Here is a 14,483-nt window from a genome sequence, read left to right on the forward strand (position 1 = left end):
GTGGGCTATTAGCACTTAGTGTAAATAGACACTCCAGTGATGACACGTCTTCTGTGTATCAACAGACTATTACAGATCATAAAATGTAAATTCTGTCTAATAGGTTTCCTTCACATTTTCCATTTCAAAATTCCATACATTTCCAGACTCTAATTATCACTGTAGACAATTCAGACCATATTTCATAGTGAAAAAACAAATGATTAAGGTAATAATTGGAATAATCTAGTTGTAAACAACTACATAAAACAACGATTTAAAAGGTGACCAAATAAAGAAAATCATAAGACAGCTATAAATAAGGATAACAAAAGAAAAAAAAAAAAACAACAACAACAAAAACATCTTATAATGATATCTCACATTGCTGGGCACAGAGAGCAGCTCAACAAAAAGCACACTGTTCTCTCTCTGTTGTTCTTGAAATCACCGTAATCATAGGAACAGGCGCGCACACTTAGACTTTTTTTTTTTTTATCGCTGCTGGCTTGACTACAGTGAAAAACTTTGTATTTTGGCGATTCTGTTTTAAAGACATGATTACTTTCTGGGATTTACCATATGAGTATGTGTTTTATTGCACTGTCTATATGTCAGTAAGTTAGACTAAAACTTCCTGATCAGCTGACTCGACGCAACAGGACCATTTGAAATCGAAAGTAAAGAACACAAGTAAAAGTAAAATTGATCCGCGGACACTTCACGAACATGAGCTTCAGTCAAAGAAACATCGATATCTGTGGTCTTTTATAGCTAAAGGACATACCTGTTTTGGTTTAATTAAGCATTTGAAGATGCACCGAATGAACTGTGTTTTGATGTCAGTACTGCTGATGATCACCGATGGTACGTACAATATTAATATACGTTAACGTCTCTCTCTTTCTCTCTCTCTCTAAAACAAAACTATTTTTAATGCTCAGTCCGTTCTTTGTTTTCATTTCTAAACTATATTTTGGCTTCAAGGCCCCTGAAATCCTGGCTTCCCTTCGTCGTGCTGCTTTATAAGACTTACGATCTGAGACGTCAAAATGGCCACTTACAGTCGCTGATGAAACGGGTTAAGACTAGAAGGAATACAGCCCTACTGTAGCATGCGCACATCAATCTAACGTTATTTGTGTCACACTGTACAACAATAATACTGTTAAAAAAAAAAAACAATCTAATAGGTAGAACAGTTCATTTCATTGTTAGTTTCCGGTCAGAGCTGCATCCCTTCTAGACACAACCGACGAAGGGATTGATTGGAAACATTGCACAATATAAATAAACATATTCGGATCAGAACAGTGCCTTCAGACTAATTAAGAAAATATATATTCATAATGCGATATATATATAAAACTTTTGCTAGGCACAGATCAGCTTCCACAACCAAATCTCTATCTCACTATTTCAATTTAGAGAGAAACTCATTCTCAGTTCTTCATTTTCTAAGAATGATGTGCAATTTCAGATTACTTTATTATTTTATAGTGATGTTTTTTCCAGAATAATCAGTAAAGTAGAACCAGTTTCAGTGTGTCTTCAAATAAAATTTTAATCAAGTGTTTAATGAATATATATATATATATATAATTATATTTTTTTTTATGAATGAACTGCACCACATGAAGTTGAATGTCCAGAGAGAGAGCAGAGCTGGAAGATGAAGAAGCAGCTCACAAGACTGTTTTAGATATGATTGACATTTGCTGAGTAACATTCATATCAGCTGTTGACATGCTGGTGTGTCAGTCTTGGATATTTTTTATCAGGTTACATTTCCTGGTTGCCTGATTTGACCCAGTGTTTACAACCATGAAAGTGAAAGAATTTCTGTCAGTGTTTCCTAAACACTGTTTGCTTGTGAAATGAAAAAAACAAACAAACAAACAAACAAAAAACTTAATTTAATAATCATAGGGATTTGTTTCTTTGAAGACACACTCATGGAGCAATTGATTTAAAACCATTCAGGACTGAATCCATCTTTACATACATTTTGCATCTAAAAGAACAATGTTTAAGGTAGTGGATGAGATAAACACAAAGAAATAGTTTCTTACCTCTCCTCTGTCATCACAGTATGATTAATGTAAAACAAATGATCAAATACTGAAGCTTGAAAAAAAAGTTTGAAAAAGTTAAAAAAGAAACTTCTGATTTTACATGTTAACCAAGCATAAATTTTGTGATGCCATAAGAGTGCAGCAAATGTAAACACCAAAATCATGAGGTTGTCAGTGACCCTGTGTGAGTAAACAGCCTAAATATCTAGAAACCAAAAACAACATTTGGGGTTGTGCCCTAGTAACATCCCTGAATGCACCTACTGTACATTATCTTGTTCATGTCAGTTATAATGCTCTGTGTAATATGAATCCATTTATACTTGGAGAAACTATAAAACAATCTTTATTTCATTTCTCTGTCTCAGGTTTGATTGTAAAAGGTCCCTCTGGTCCTCTGGTTGCTCCTCTGGGATCTTCAGTGGTTTTGCCCTGTTCTGTTGATCAACTTTTATCAGTGGAGGGTCTGGAGGTGGAATGGAGAAGAACAGACTCAGACACTTTAGTTCATCTGTTTCAAGATGGTGAGAGTCAAACAGGAGCCCACGATTATCAGGATAGAGCTCATTTCTTTACTGAAGAGATTCAACGTGGAAACTTCTCCCTCCGTCTGGACGATCTGAGATCTGAAGATGAGGGACGATACACATGTACAGTTCACATTCAGCAAGAGTCTGGTGAGACTGTGGTTGAAATAAAAGTTAATGATGTTGGTGAGTATTGAACACATGAGTTCCTTCATTTTCACTATGATTTTACAGAAACTTATTACTGAATGTATATTTACACTGTTTGTTCTTTCAGAGCGTTTGAGAGTATCAGGATCGAGTCGCTCCATATCTGCGTCTGCAGGTGAAGACGTCACTCTGAACTGCTCTGTAGATTCTCACATCACACCTGAAGACTTTGAAGAGGTTTCATGGAAGAAAACAGATGAAGATGAAGAAATTATGGTTCTTTTCTACCTAAACAATGAGGCTTCACCAGAGGCATCAGATGAGCGATACAGAGACAGAGTTGAGTTCTTCACTGATGAAATCCCCAAAGGAAACTTCTCTCTCAGACTGAAGAGTGTCAGAACTGAGGATAAAGGAGTTTACATGTGTGAGGTGTTTGCTGGAGGACTTTCAGCCAATACAACTGTAGAACTGGAGAGACTGGGTGAGTCATAAAAAAAAACGAGTGTAATTTAGTTATTCATTGATGTCCAGTTGCGTAAAAGGTTTATTAAGATTAAAAAATGTACAGCAAAGTGGTTTTGATTCATTCCAATGAATACAACTGACAATTTTGTTTAAAAAATGCAAAGTGACACTTCCTCTGAGATTAACTGACTTCACCAGCAGCAGAACACAGCTGATAGGAGAACACACACACACGCACACAATAGAGGGTGACACGGGAGTGGATTTTAAAACCTCTCCCGTCCCACTCCCACACAAAAAAAAATCCCATCCCATCCCAATCCCACAAAAAAACTGGGAGAAAATCCTGTCCCGTCCCAATCCCGGAAGAATGACTCCCATTCCCTCCCACTCCCGTATTATGTTTTTATTGTGTTTGGCCGGAATCTGCCAGTTACAGTAAAGAATACAGTACAGATCACAGTATGCCCCTAACTTTTTTTTACATTAGTTGAATAAAAATGCAAAATGTAGTTTTTTTTTTTTTTTTAATTGAACTGAAAGCCATCTTAAACAAATGCACAGTGTGCATTGCACACACATTAAATTTCATGTAAATCATTCATGCAAACACACGTTTCCTATTTGAATTGGTCCATTTGAAAGTAGACATTTCACTCTATAGATATATTTTTCATGTCTCTAAAGCAAGTAATGTTATACACGGAGTTTCCGAAGTGACGCGCTCACAGAGTTCACAGAGACAGGCGGCAGAAAGCGTGTCCTTTTTGCTTTAATTAGTTTACAAAAGCACAACGTTTCCTTGTTTTCTGAGTGCACACAAATAAACGTTGAGTCTTTACAGATTCGAAAGATGCCTATCACTCTTATCTGTATGACCACAAATAACGGTATTTTAAGAGCAAGTGACCGCACCGGCACCTCTGTCATGCAGTACCGCGCTACTATTCGGCTTCCACACTCGCACTGACACTTCAATAGCGCACATTTTTCTAGATTAACATTAGATTGAGCGGCCATGTAAAGTTGCTACTACATACATCTTTCAGATGAAAAGCCATATGGTCGATGAATGTTAGGTGAGCATTTGTATGTCCTGCTGTATTACCAGTCGTTAACGATCTGTCCATCACGAACTCAATTGCTTAACCAGCCACACCAAAGCATACAGAAGGAGAGCATAAAGAGACAGGTAAACTAGAATTACGTTCAAAATTACAATGTGTCGTTTGTAGTTTATTTATATAAAAGAAATATTTGTGTATAAAGTTGAGTTTCATAGCGTTACGTTTCCCAGTCCCGCCCACTCCCGCTGACATTTTTTCCTATCCCGTCCCAATCCCGTGATTATTAATGATTTTGTTTCCCATCCCGCGGGATTCCCGAAGAAATGTCAGCCTCTAACACACATACAGAGTTTAGGACAGTGATCTTCATGGGAGACACATACCATCTTTAGCTTGAGTCACCCACAAAGCACATTGTAATCCCTTATTTTATTTATTTATTCATAGTACTTGCATGAGATTATGAGAAGGAAAGTACTTTTTCAAAATTGTTCACACATTTCTCTTCACCAACTTTCAGCTTTGCACAGCAGTTAAATTTCACAACCAAAATGCACAAAAATAACCAAAACTTCATCCGTGTTTCAAATCAGCTCATTCTTCCACAACACCAGCAAAGGTAGCAAGAAACATATTTTGTCACTCATAAAACACCCAAAAACATTAATATTTTTGTGTGTAAAATGTATTTCCAAAAGATGAAAAAGCTTCTTTACAAGGGTACTGTGACAAGCGCTGATGCCCTGTGGCTCAGGACCCACTCTTGTAGAAACTGAAATGAAGTTGAGCTGGCAGAAGAGTTTGAGAAAGGTCTCAATCTTGTTCACTCTTCAGTCACTGATACAAACGAGTTGCTGTATCTGGAAGTGTTATCTTTGACATCATCTGATCCAGCAGACAGGGCTTTTAGCAGTCAACTCAAGAGAGCAGGAGATGGCAGAGGAAGTTGAAGAGATTGTTGAGTCCTCTTGGTCTGCCTGCCCAGCATACGAGGAGCTGCTGGAGGTTATGGCCTGTGCTACAGAGAGATTAGACCTCCCTTTGAAGCACGACAGATGTGAGATCACTTGTGGCAGGATAAATGAGTAAACCAACTTTCAACGGTTAGTCACATTCAAAATACACTAAAACTACCAAAACACTTCATTCATGTCTCAATTCAAACCATTCTTCCAAAACACTAGCAAAGGTTTTTGTCAGGGTATTGTAGTATCAAGGCAATGCATGATTACCCAGCCAGCCCACTAGGGGGCACTCCAGAAGTGCTGTATGTGTAAGTCACTGAACAAACAAGTGACAGTGTGTTACTGGATGAGAGAGACATAAGTTGTGCTGTTCCAAGTTGTTCTTCAATAAAGCCTCAAAAGACTACTGCCTCCTGGTAAATCCATACAAGACATGGTGTCAGAAGTATAAGGACAAAAGAAGAACAATATGTCGAAATTTAATCCACCAGAAAGTTTCAACTTTGATCGTCCATCGGAATGGCCTACGTGGCGGCAGAGATTTGCACGCTACAGAACTGCTACAAAATTGAGCAAAGAAGATAAAGAGGTACAAATCAGTACTTTAATATATGCTATGGGCATTGAAGCTGAGAACATTTTCAAATCGTTCACCTTTACAGCTGAGGAAAGTGATGACGATTATGATACAGTGCTTGGAAAATTTGATGAGTACTTTATGCCCAAAAAGAATGTGATACATGAGCGGGCATGTTTTCACCAGAGAGCGCAGAGGCCAGGAGAGAAGGCAGAATGTTATATTAGAGCCCTCTACGAGCTTAGTGAAAACTGTGAATTCGGGGCAAACCGAAATGAACATATAAGAGACAGACTGGTCGTCGGAATTCGGGATAAAGAGCTTTCTAGAAAAATGCAGTTAATGACAGATCTTACCCTAGAAACGGCGGTACAGATGACAAGGCAGGCTGAAGATGTCGCACAGCAGATCAGCCAGCAGGAGGGTCAGTCAACAGGCAGTGTGCAGGAGGTAGCATCCAGACGTTCATCGAGGGTGGCAGAAAGGCCCTGGACAAAAGAGAAATACAGAAGAGGCAGTGAGAAAAGGAAGGAAGATACAGCAAATGAATGTGGCAGGTGTGGTAAAACAGGACACAAAGACATCAGAAGATGCCCAGCTGCAGACACGGAATGCAGAAAGTGCAAAAGAAAAGGACACTGGGCGAGAATGTGCAAATCAAAAACTGTGAGACAAGTGACAACAAAAGAAATGAGTGAAGAGAGCTTCTACTTGGGTGCGGTGAGTAACAAAAATGACACAGAAAAAGCTAAATGGACAGTGTCACTTAAGATAGGTGATACCCCAGTTACTTTTAATATAGATACGGGAGCAGATGTTACTGTAATGAATACAGTGACATTTGGAAAACTTAACCCAAGAGCTCGGCTGTGTCATTCAAACATAGTTCTGAACAGCCCAGGTGGTTCACTAAATTGCATAGGACGGTTTACGGCAAAAGCGGAACATAAGGGTAGAAAGTACACTATGACCGTATATGTCGTGGCAGGAGAAACTGTCAGTAACCTCCTAGGCCGACAGACAGCCACTGAGATGGGGCTAGTCAAAAGAATAGAACAAGTAAGCACAGTTTTTGAAGGAGGTGGTACAATGAAAACAGAGCCGGTAAAAATACACCTGAAAGAAGGCGCAGTGCCATATGCAGTACATACCGCAAGGAGGGTGCCGTTTCCGCTGCTGCCTAAAGTCAAAGCAGAACTGAGGAGAATGGAAGAACAAGGGGTCGTGGAAAGAGTCACACTACCTACAGATTGGTGTGCACCCATGGTACCGGTCATGAAACCTAATGGCACCGTCAGAATTTGTGTTGGATTAAATAAACTGAATGACAACATAAAAAGAGAGAGATACATACTTCCCACAACAGATGAGATCCTAGCTAAATTAGCTGGAGCAAGCATCTTTACATCACTGGACGCAGCGTCAGGATTTTGACAGATTCCATTGTGTCATGAGAGCAGCTTGCTGACGACATTCATCACTCCAGAGGGGCGCTATTGTTTTAAGAGACTACCGTTTGGCATCAGCATAGCCCCAGAAATTTTTCAACGGAAAATGAATGAGCTTCTAGCTGACATGGAAGGAGTTGCTGTATACATGGACGACGTGATTGTGTTCGGGAAGGACATGACAGAGCACGACAACCACTTAAAAAGAGTGCTGGAAAGGATGGAAAGTGTGGGTCTCAAACTGAATAAAGACAAATGCGTATTCAGGAAAGCGGAATTGAGTTTCCTTGGACATGTTGTGGATGCACAAGGTGTCAGAGCAGACCCCGAAAAGGTACGTGCAATAAGTGATTTGCATGAGCCAAACAACATAAATGAGTTGAGGAGGGCGTTAGGCCTCATAAACTACATGAGTAAATATATCCCTGATCTAGCAACGACAGGAGGACCTTTGTATGAGCTGCTCAAGAGAGAAAGGGCATGGACATGGGATGAGCCACAGAAAAACGCATTCAGCACCCTTAAAAGTTTGCTCACCAAAGCTCCAGTCCTGGCACACTATGACCCAGCTAAAGAAACAGCTGTATCAGCGGACGCTAGCAGCTACGGTATCGGCGGTGTTTTACTGCAAAAGCATGACAACAGCTGGAAGCCGGTCGCATACTGTTCCAGAAGGTTGACAGGGTCCGAAACAAGATATGCCCAGATAGAGAAGGAAGGCCTCGCAGGCGTATGGGCATGCGAAAGGTTCCAGAAGTACTTGGTGGGCATGGAGACTTTCAAATTGATCACGGATCACAAGCCACTAATACCGCTGATCAACAGTAAGGACCTAGACACAGTGCCAGTGAGATGTCAGAGACTTTTGATGAGACTTATGCGGTTTAATGCAAAAGCAGAGTTTGCACCTGGCAAAAGCTTGGTTGTCGCAGATGCGTTGTCACGAAGCCCTTTAGACACGACTGAAGACTTTATGACAGCAGAAGTGAGTTGTCATGTAGATGCAGTCATCAGTTGTCTGCCAGTGTCTCAACGCAAGTTGACAGAAATAAAGATGGAGACACAGAAAGATGAGCAGCTACGAACCGTGCAAAGCTTCATTATAAAAGGATGGCCAAAATACACCACAAGTGTTCCTAATAATGTACAGAGTTTTTACAAGTGGAAAGACTCTTTGTCTGTAAGTGATGGACTAGTTGTGCTGGGGAATCGCATCGTAATCCCAAAAACGATGAGACATGAGATGCTTGGCAGAATTCATGACGGACACCAAGGCTTATCAAAATGTAGGGCACGGGCGCAAGAGGCTGTATGGTGGCCTGGAATTTCTGAAGATCTTAGGCGCAAAATAGAGACATGCAAGTTCTGCATAGAAAATAAACGTGCACAGCACAAGGAACCTCTACAGTCAACGCCTCTGCCAGAAAGGCCATGGCAGCGAATAGCCATAGACTTGTGTATGCATAAAGGGAAACAATATCTGGTGGTATCTGACTACTATTCGCGCTACTTGGAGATCCTTCTGCTACAAGCTACTACATCGGAGCATGTTATTCAAAGACTTAAGGCATTATTTGCGAGGTTTGGAATACCAGAACAAATTGTTAGTGACAATGGGCCACAATTCGTCAGTGAAGCTTGGAGAAGCTTCTGTAACATGTATGATACTCAGCACATCACGTCAAGTCCGCACAATCCACAGGGCAATGGACACGCTGAACGGGCAGTTCAGACAGCAAAGCGCATTCTGAAACAGGATGACCCAGTGGTAGCACTCATGAGTTTCCGAGCTACTCCTACCTCCTCTACAGGGGTCAGCCCGGCGGAATTGCTCATGGGAAGGAAAATACGTACTACCCTACCCACCTTACCGAAAAACTTGAGACCAGAGTGGCCAAATAATGCAAGCATAAAAAAGAGAGACAAAGCAGCAAAAGAAAAACAAGCATACTACTTTAACAGACGACATGGTGTGAAGGACTTACCAGTTCTTAGACCAGGGGATTCAGTCTTGTTGAAGTTAGATGATGAAGCGAAGTGGAAAGGACCTGCTACGGTGTTGGCAGAGAGCACTACACCAAGGTCATATGAGATCTTTAGTGAAAAGGAGGGAGAGAAAAGGAGAAATCGCAGGCATCTTCAGTTGCTGCCAGAAAGGGTTCCAGGAATTACTATGAAAACTGAGGAGAGTTCAGAACAGTCATCGCAGGAAAGTTCAGAACAGTCATCGCAGAAAGTTCAACTTCACGCAGACTCTGATTTACCTGCAGAGAACATTGTAAGGAAACCTAACATCACTAGATCAGGCAGACTAAGTAAGCCTGCAGTGCGGCTGAACCTATAGAAAAAAAAAAAAAAAAGAAGAGAATAATAACTTATTGAGTTATGTGACAAGACTTGGTAATAACTGAATGTATAATTAATATTGTTCAATGGGATGAGTGACAGAGTAATGTTTGGTTGATTGGAAAAAAAAAAAACATTGTTCTAGTTCTTAATTGGTTAATTAAATACTCATTGTGTTGGGTATGTTTATGGAAAATATATAACCTAAAGTATTTGACTTAAAGGGGGGAGGTGTCAGGGTATTGTAGTATCAAGGCAATGCATGATTACCCAGCCAGCCCACTAGGGGGCACTCCAGAAGTGCTGTATGTGTAAGTCACTGAACAAACAAGTGACAGTGTGTTACTGGATGAGAGAGACATAAGTTGTGCTGTTCCAAGTTGTTCTTCAATAAAGCCTCAAAAGACTACTGCCTCCTGGTAAATCCATACAAGACAGTTTTCACCCAACAAAAAAACACAGACCTAATAAACACTAGCAACAGGCAGCATTATACAGAGTTTTCTTTTGTAAAATATCTTCTTATTTGGTGGTGTTTGTGTCTAAGTGAGAAAAGAATAATTTGAAAGATGTGATTATTGGATGTATTTTGTGCCAAACCAATGATAAATGATCCACAGTTTAGCCACACAATCTGCTGTTGTGATCACTGTATGAAGATATTTAAAAAAGTGACCCAAGTATTGAGAAATTAGTTATTGAATGAAAAAAAAAAAATAAAAAAAATAAAATATCAGTGCAGTATTACTGTAGAACTGTCGGAAATCACTGTCTTATTCAATTGATTTTAATGGAGATTGTTTCTGAGTGAGAAAATAATTAATGCATTAATAATGTGTTAAATTAAGATCACATTTGTATGTTTTCCTGTCATTGCTTTGTGGATAAAAAAAAAATAATAATAATGATAATAAAAAGAAATCAAAAATAGTAAAAACACTACCAATGTTTAAAAGGATAAGCTTAAAATGAAATAAGCAGCCCACCAGATGATTTTCTCCCTAAGTATCCCCCCCGGGCCAAGGTCTTGGATGATAAAATATGATTAAATATTCCTTGAATGCAGTGTAATTGGCTTTGGATAAAAGCATCTGCTAAATGCATATACTTTAGAGATGATCCACGGCTAGCTGTGCATTAAACGATGTGAAGGAAAAGAACCGTCATGACGCAAAAAAAAATCATAAAAATGTTTAATGTATACTTAGCAATGCATAATCCCACTTATACCATGGTCATTTGCCAGCAATGACAACTTAAAGCTGTTAATGGTGTTTGCAGTGCAATACTTTATTGAAAAAGTAAAAATGATGGTTATTTTCCTCAGTTACAGCTTGTTAAATCTAGCATTCTGCCTGCTTCATATCAGACACAGAGATGAAACAGTGCAGTAAAATCACATTTATTTGAATTAATTAATTATCACATCTATTTGAACTAATCATAGTATTATAATTAGCTATAAAACAATAGAAAGCTATGGAATATATTTTAGCTTTGTGTTCCTGCTTCATCATATTATGGGGACAAAATTTTGCAATATACAAGGAACTTGCCCAATAATAACAACTAGTAACTGTCTGTGTTTTTCAGGTTTCTCTGTTTTACACATAATGGTGTTGATTCTCTGTATTTCTGCATGTGGATCTGCACTGCTGCTCTTCTGTCTGATCTACTGCAGATCACCTATTAAAGGTACAAATAGAACAGGAAATACTCTGATTTGTTGTGATTCAACAGAAAATAAATTTGAACCTAATAATAATAATAACAACCATCTTTTAAATAATGAGGGTTTATCGAGTGTAAGGCTGGTAAATCAAACGTCTACTTCTGATTTTCCTATGTTTACAGTATATGAAAAGTACAGAGGTCAGAAGTTTGCTAGTGTGATTATATGATGAGTTTAATTTGTTTGTTGTCATTAGTTATTCATATTTTGACAAATACAGCATCAATATGAGATAAGACATAAATAATAAAACATTAAAGAAATTTTGCAGCCATTTTTATTTATATACATATAAATACAATTTGGAACATCCTAATTATATTGCGAGTATAGTGTGTATATTGTGTGATTTTTCTGATTCATCATTCACTCTAGATTCAGTAGTTGCATTGCATTTATTGGCTCCTATGAGCAAAGAATGCTGATTTCTAATCATGACTTTTGTACAGATAAATGGGAATGATAACAAATAGCTCTCTCCAGATACAGATAGATCAGGTATAGCTGTCCTTAAATCTCACTCTGTGTCCAATAACTGCATAAAACCATCCAGGTCACCATTACTGGTGTCTTCTGAATTAGAAAGGGAAGCTTAAGGCCACGACCAGACAGAACGCGTTTTTGCAGTGATTGATTTGATTTGATTTGATTTCATTAAGCTCGAAATGTAATTGTAAGAAAGAGCAGAGATGTGTGTTTTAAATAAAACTGAATGACTGATAATGATGGTTTAAACAATTAAATATTTATATTAAATATATTTGAATATAAATCTAAAATAGTTTATTACATTTTAATTTACTGTTTCACTGAACAGGTGTTATTTCTATTATTTATTTATTTATGTATGTATGTATGCATTTATTTATTTATTTATTTATTTATTTATTTCTCTCTATCTCTAGACACAGTCTTCCGTCTTCAGATGTTTCTCGTCTTCTGTCCAAATGTTCTGATGTTTCTTGCGTTTGTCCTCTGGGGTGTTTCTGAAGGTCAGTATTTCTGTTACGAATCTGGTCGGTGTCCTTCGGTCCGCTCACCACCAGATGTCGCTCTCACCCTGTCACTACACACAGACTGTTGCATTGCACCCCGGACTACTACTCCCATCACCCATCACGCTGATTGCGTAGACTCCTGTGGCCAATCAGGCGCGCTATAAAAGCTCCGGTCTTTCCCCATGCAAGCCATGGAGTATTGTTGTTGTAGTTTTCATTGTGATTATCCTGTGATCCCTAGTTTCCCAGTTTCCCGTGTTTAGCTTTCTCGCCAGGCCTTATCGTCTCGTCTGTCTCTCCGCCTGCCTCCTGGACTCTAGCTCGTCTCACGGACTATTCTCTTGTTTTGCCTTCGTTATACCTGTCTGCCATTGTTGTCTGACCCTGCCTGTACGACTATGTCTCTGTCTCGTCCCTTAAATAAAAGCATGCAAATGGATCCGCTCTCCTCTCATCTCACTCACACCGTTACAATTTCACTGATGGTTGTGCATCAATGCATTGTAATGTATTATTTAAATATGGGTTAGATGTTCAGTAATATGTGGTTTTGTTTCAGGATCTCTGTTTGAGACGGTCTCTTGTTGTGCTCTTTATTTTCTGAGGCCTCTCATGTTGCTCTGGACGGCTCCGTATGTGAATGAGTTCACAGGTGATTCATTATTGACAGTTTATTAGAGAAAATATACTTCATGAATTATAATATACAGATTGTTTTCACATGAACTAAATAATCTGTCAATACCTGAATGTGTTTTACAGTAAAAAAGGATTCAGTGTTTAATTGGCATTTGTGTTTCATTGTGTTTTAAATGTGTTGTAAGTGATATTGTGGATGTAATTATTTCATCTTTTCTGTTTTACAGGCAGTATTAAAACATGGGTTCTGTATGACAGTCATGAGACAGAATACATAGTTTTCTCAGCTGTTTTCTATTCAGGTAAATAAATCCAAATGTAAATCAACAGTCATTATAATGAACACATTAACATGCACATTAACAGTTAAACAAAAATTACATGAAATGATGTAATATTCTCAATATTCTGCAGGAAATATTAAAAAAAACAAAAACAAAAACACACAACATGACATTAATACTTGGAAGTGTCTTGTGTTACTGTAGTATTGTTGTCAGTATAAGATATTCTACTCATGTTCAGTGCTGAATCTCTGTGTGTTTATGTGACTGATCACATTGTATCACCCTTATGATCTAAAATATATAATTATGAAAACAATGGCATTAATTTTTACACAAAGCATCATGTTAGTGACTTAGACTGAGACTGAAGCTGAAGCTAATTCTACATCACATCTCAAGATGTTTTGGGGTCGTGTCAGGGTCAGGGTCATATAATCAGCACAAAGGTCAGGATCAGACGGGAACAGCTGAACTGACAGTTTAAAGTTTCATAATGTTGCATCTGTTCAGTGAGAAGATTTTGTGATTCCTTTGATCTGTATTTATTATATCTTGCTCTTCTATTTTAGTAATTGCTGTTTTTTCTCTCTTCCTTTATTCCAGTTCTGTTTAAATCTGCCTGGGACAAAAGTCTGAATTACACCGGATTTGAACGCGTCATTATTATCGTCCTCTTCGTGATTGTGATTCTGTTCAACCTCTTCTACATTATTTACTGTAAGTATTTCCTTCCATCATTAGTCAGTGAGATGAATGTGCTGTGAAATCACGTTTTACCATATTAATGGTGTTTGTTAAAGGCACAAAATATATAAAAAAAAAAATAACATCAGACCTGATTTATCAGTTAACTGAGGCATTTCCATTAGACAAGGTGAGTTTTAATACGCATACACAGAGTGTTTATTGTCAGAGTATGTAGACATGATAAAGAGAAAAAAAAAATAAAAGTGATGAAAAACAGAAGAAAAAAATGAAAGTAAAATAAATCAAAGTGTAGATTTTAAAACATGAAAATTAATAAAAAGGTTGTCACTGTCCATTTAAAGGATGGAAAGTGAAATGATGCAGTGAATCAGCAGGTGAAGTCTTTAGTTTATTCAATCTCAGGCCATTGAGTGATTTAAAGACAAGTAAGAAAAGACAGATTCTCTTTGTGCCCCTCTTATTTGGCAGGATACTAAATTTTGCATGATAGCATACAATACTTAAAAACATATATAAA

At 38.2% G+C, this 14,483-nt stretch overlaps 1 protein-coding gene across 1 annotated transcript; it reads left to right on the plus strand.

The window, feature by feature from the left end:
• Nucleotides 1–524: 524 nt before the first annotated feature.
• Nucleotides 525–14,085, plus strand: LOC127162388 (junctional adhesion molecule-like). Its single transcript, XM_051105181.1, has 8 exons — nt 525–846; nt 2,423–2,767; nt 2,859–3,215; nt 11,196–11,297; nt 12,240–12,326; nt 12,892–12,984; nt 13,199–13,273; nt 13,862–14,085. The coding sequence occupies exons 1-8, from the start codon at nt 795–797 to the stop codon at nt 14,020–14,022; spliced, it is 1,272 nt and encodes a 423-aa protein (XP_050961138.1). The 5' UTR covers nt 525–794; the 3' UTR covers nt 14,023–14,085.
• Nucleotides 14,086–14,483: the final 398 nt, after the last annotated feature.

Source organism: Labeo rohita, unplaced genomic scaffold, assembly GCF_022985175.1.
Source record: "Labeo rohita strain BAU-BD-2019 unplaced genomic scaffold, IGBB_LRoh.1.0 scaffold_923, whole genome shotgun sequence".
Classification (NCBI taxonomy): Eukaryota; Metazoa; Chordata; class Actinopteri; order Cypriniformes; family Cyprinidae; genus Labeo; species Labeo rohita.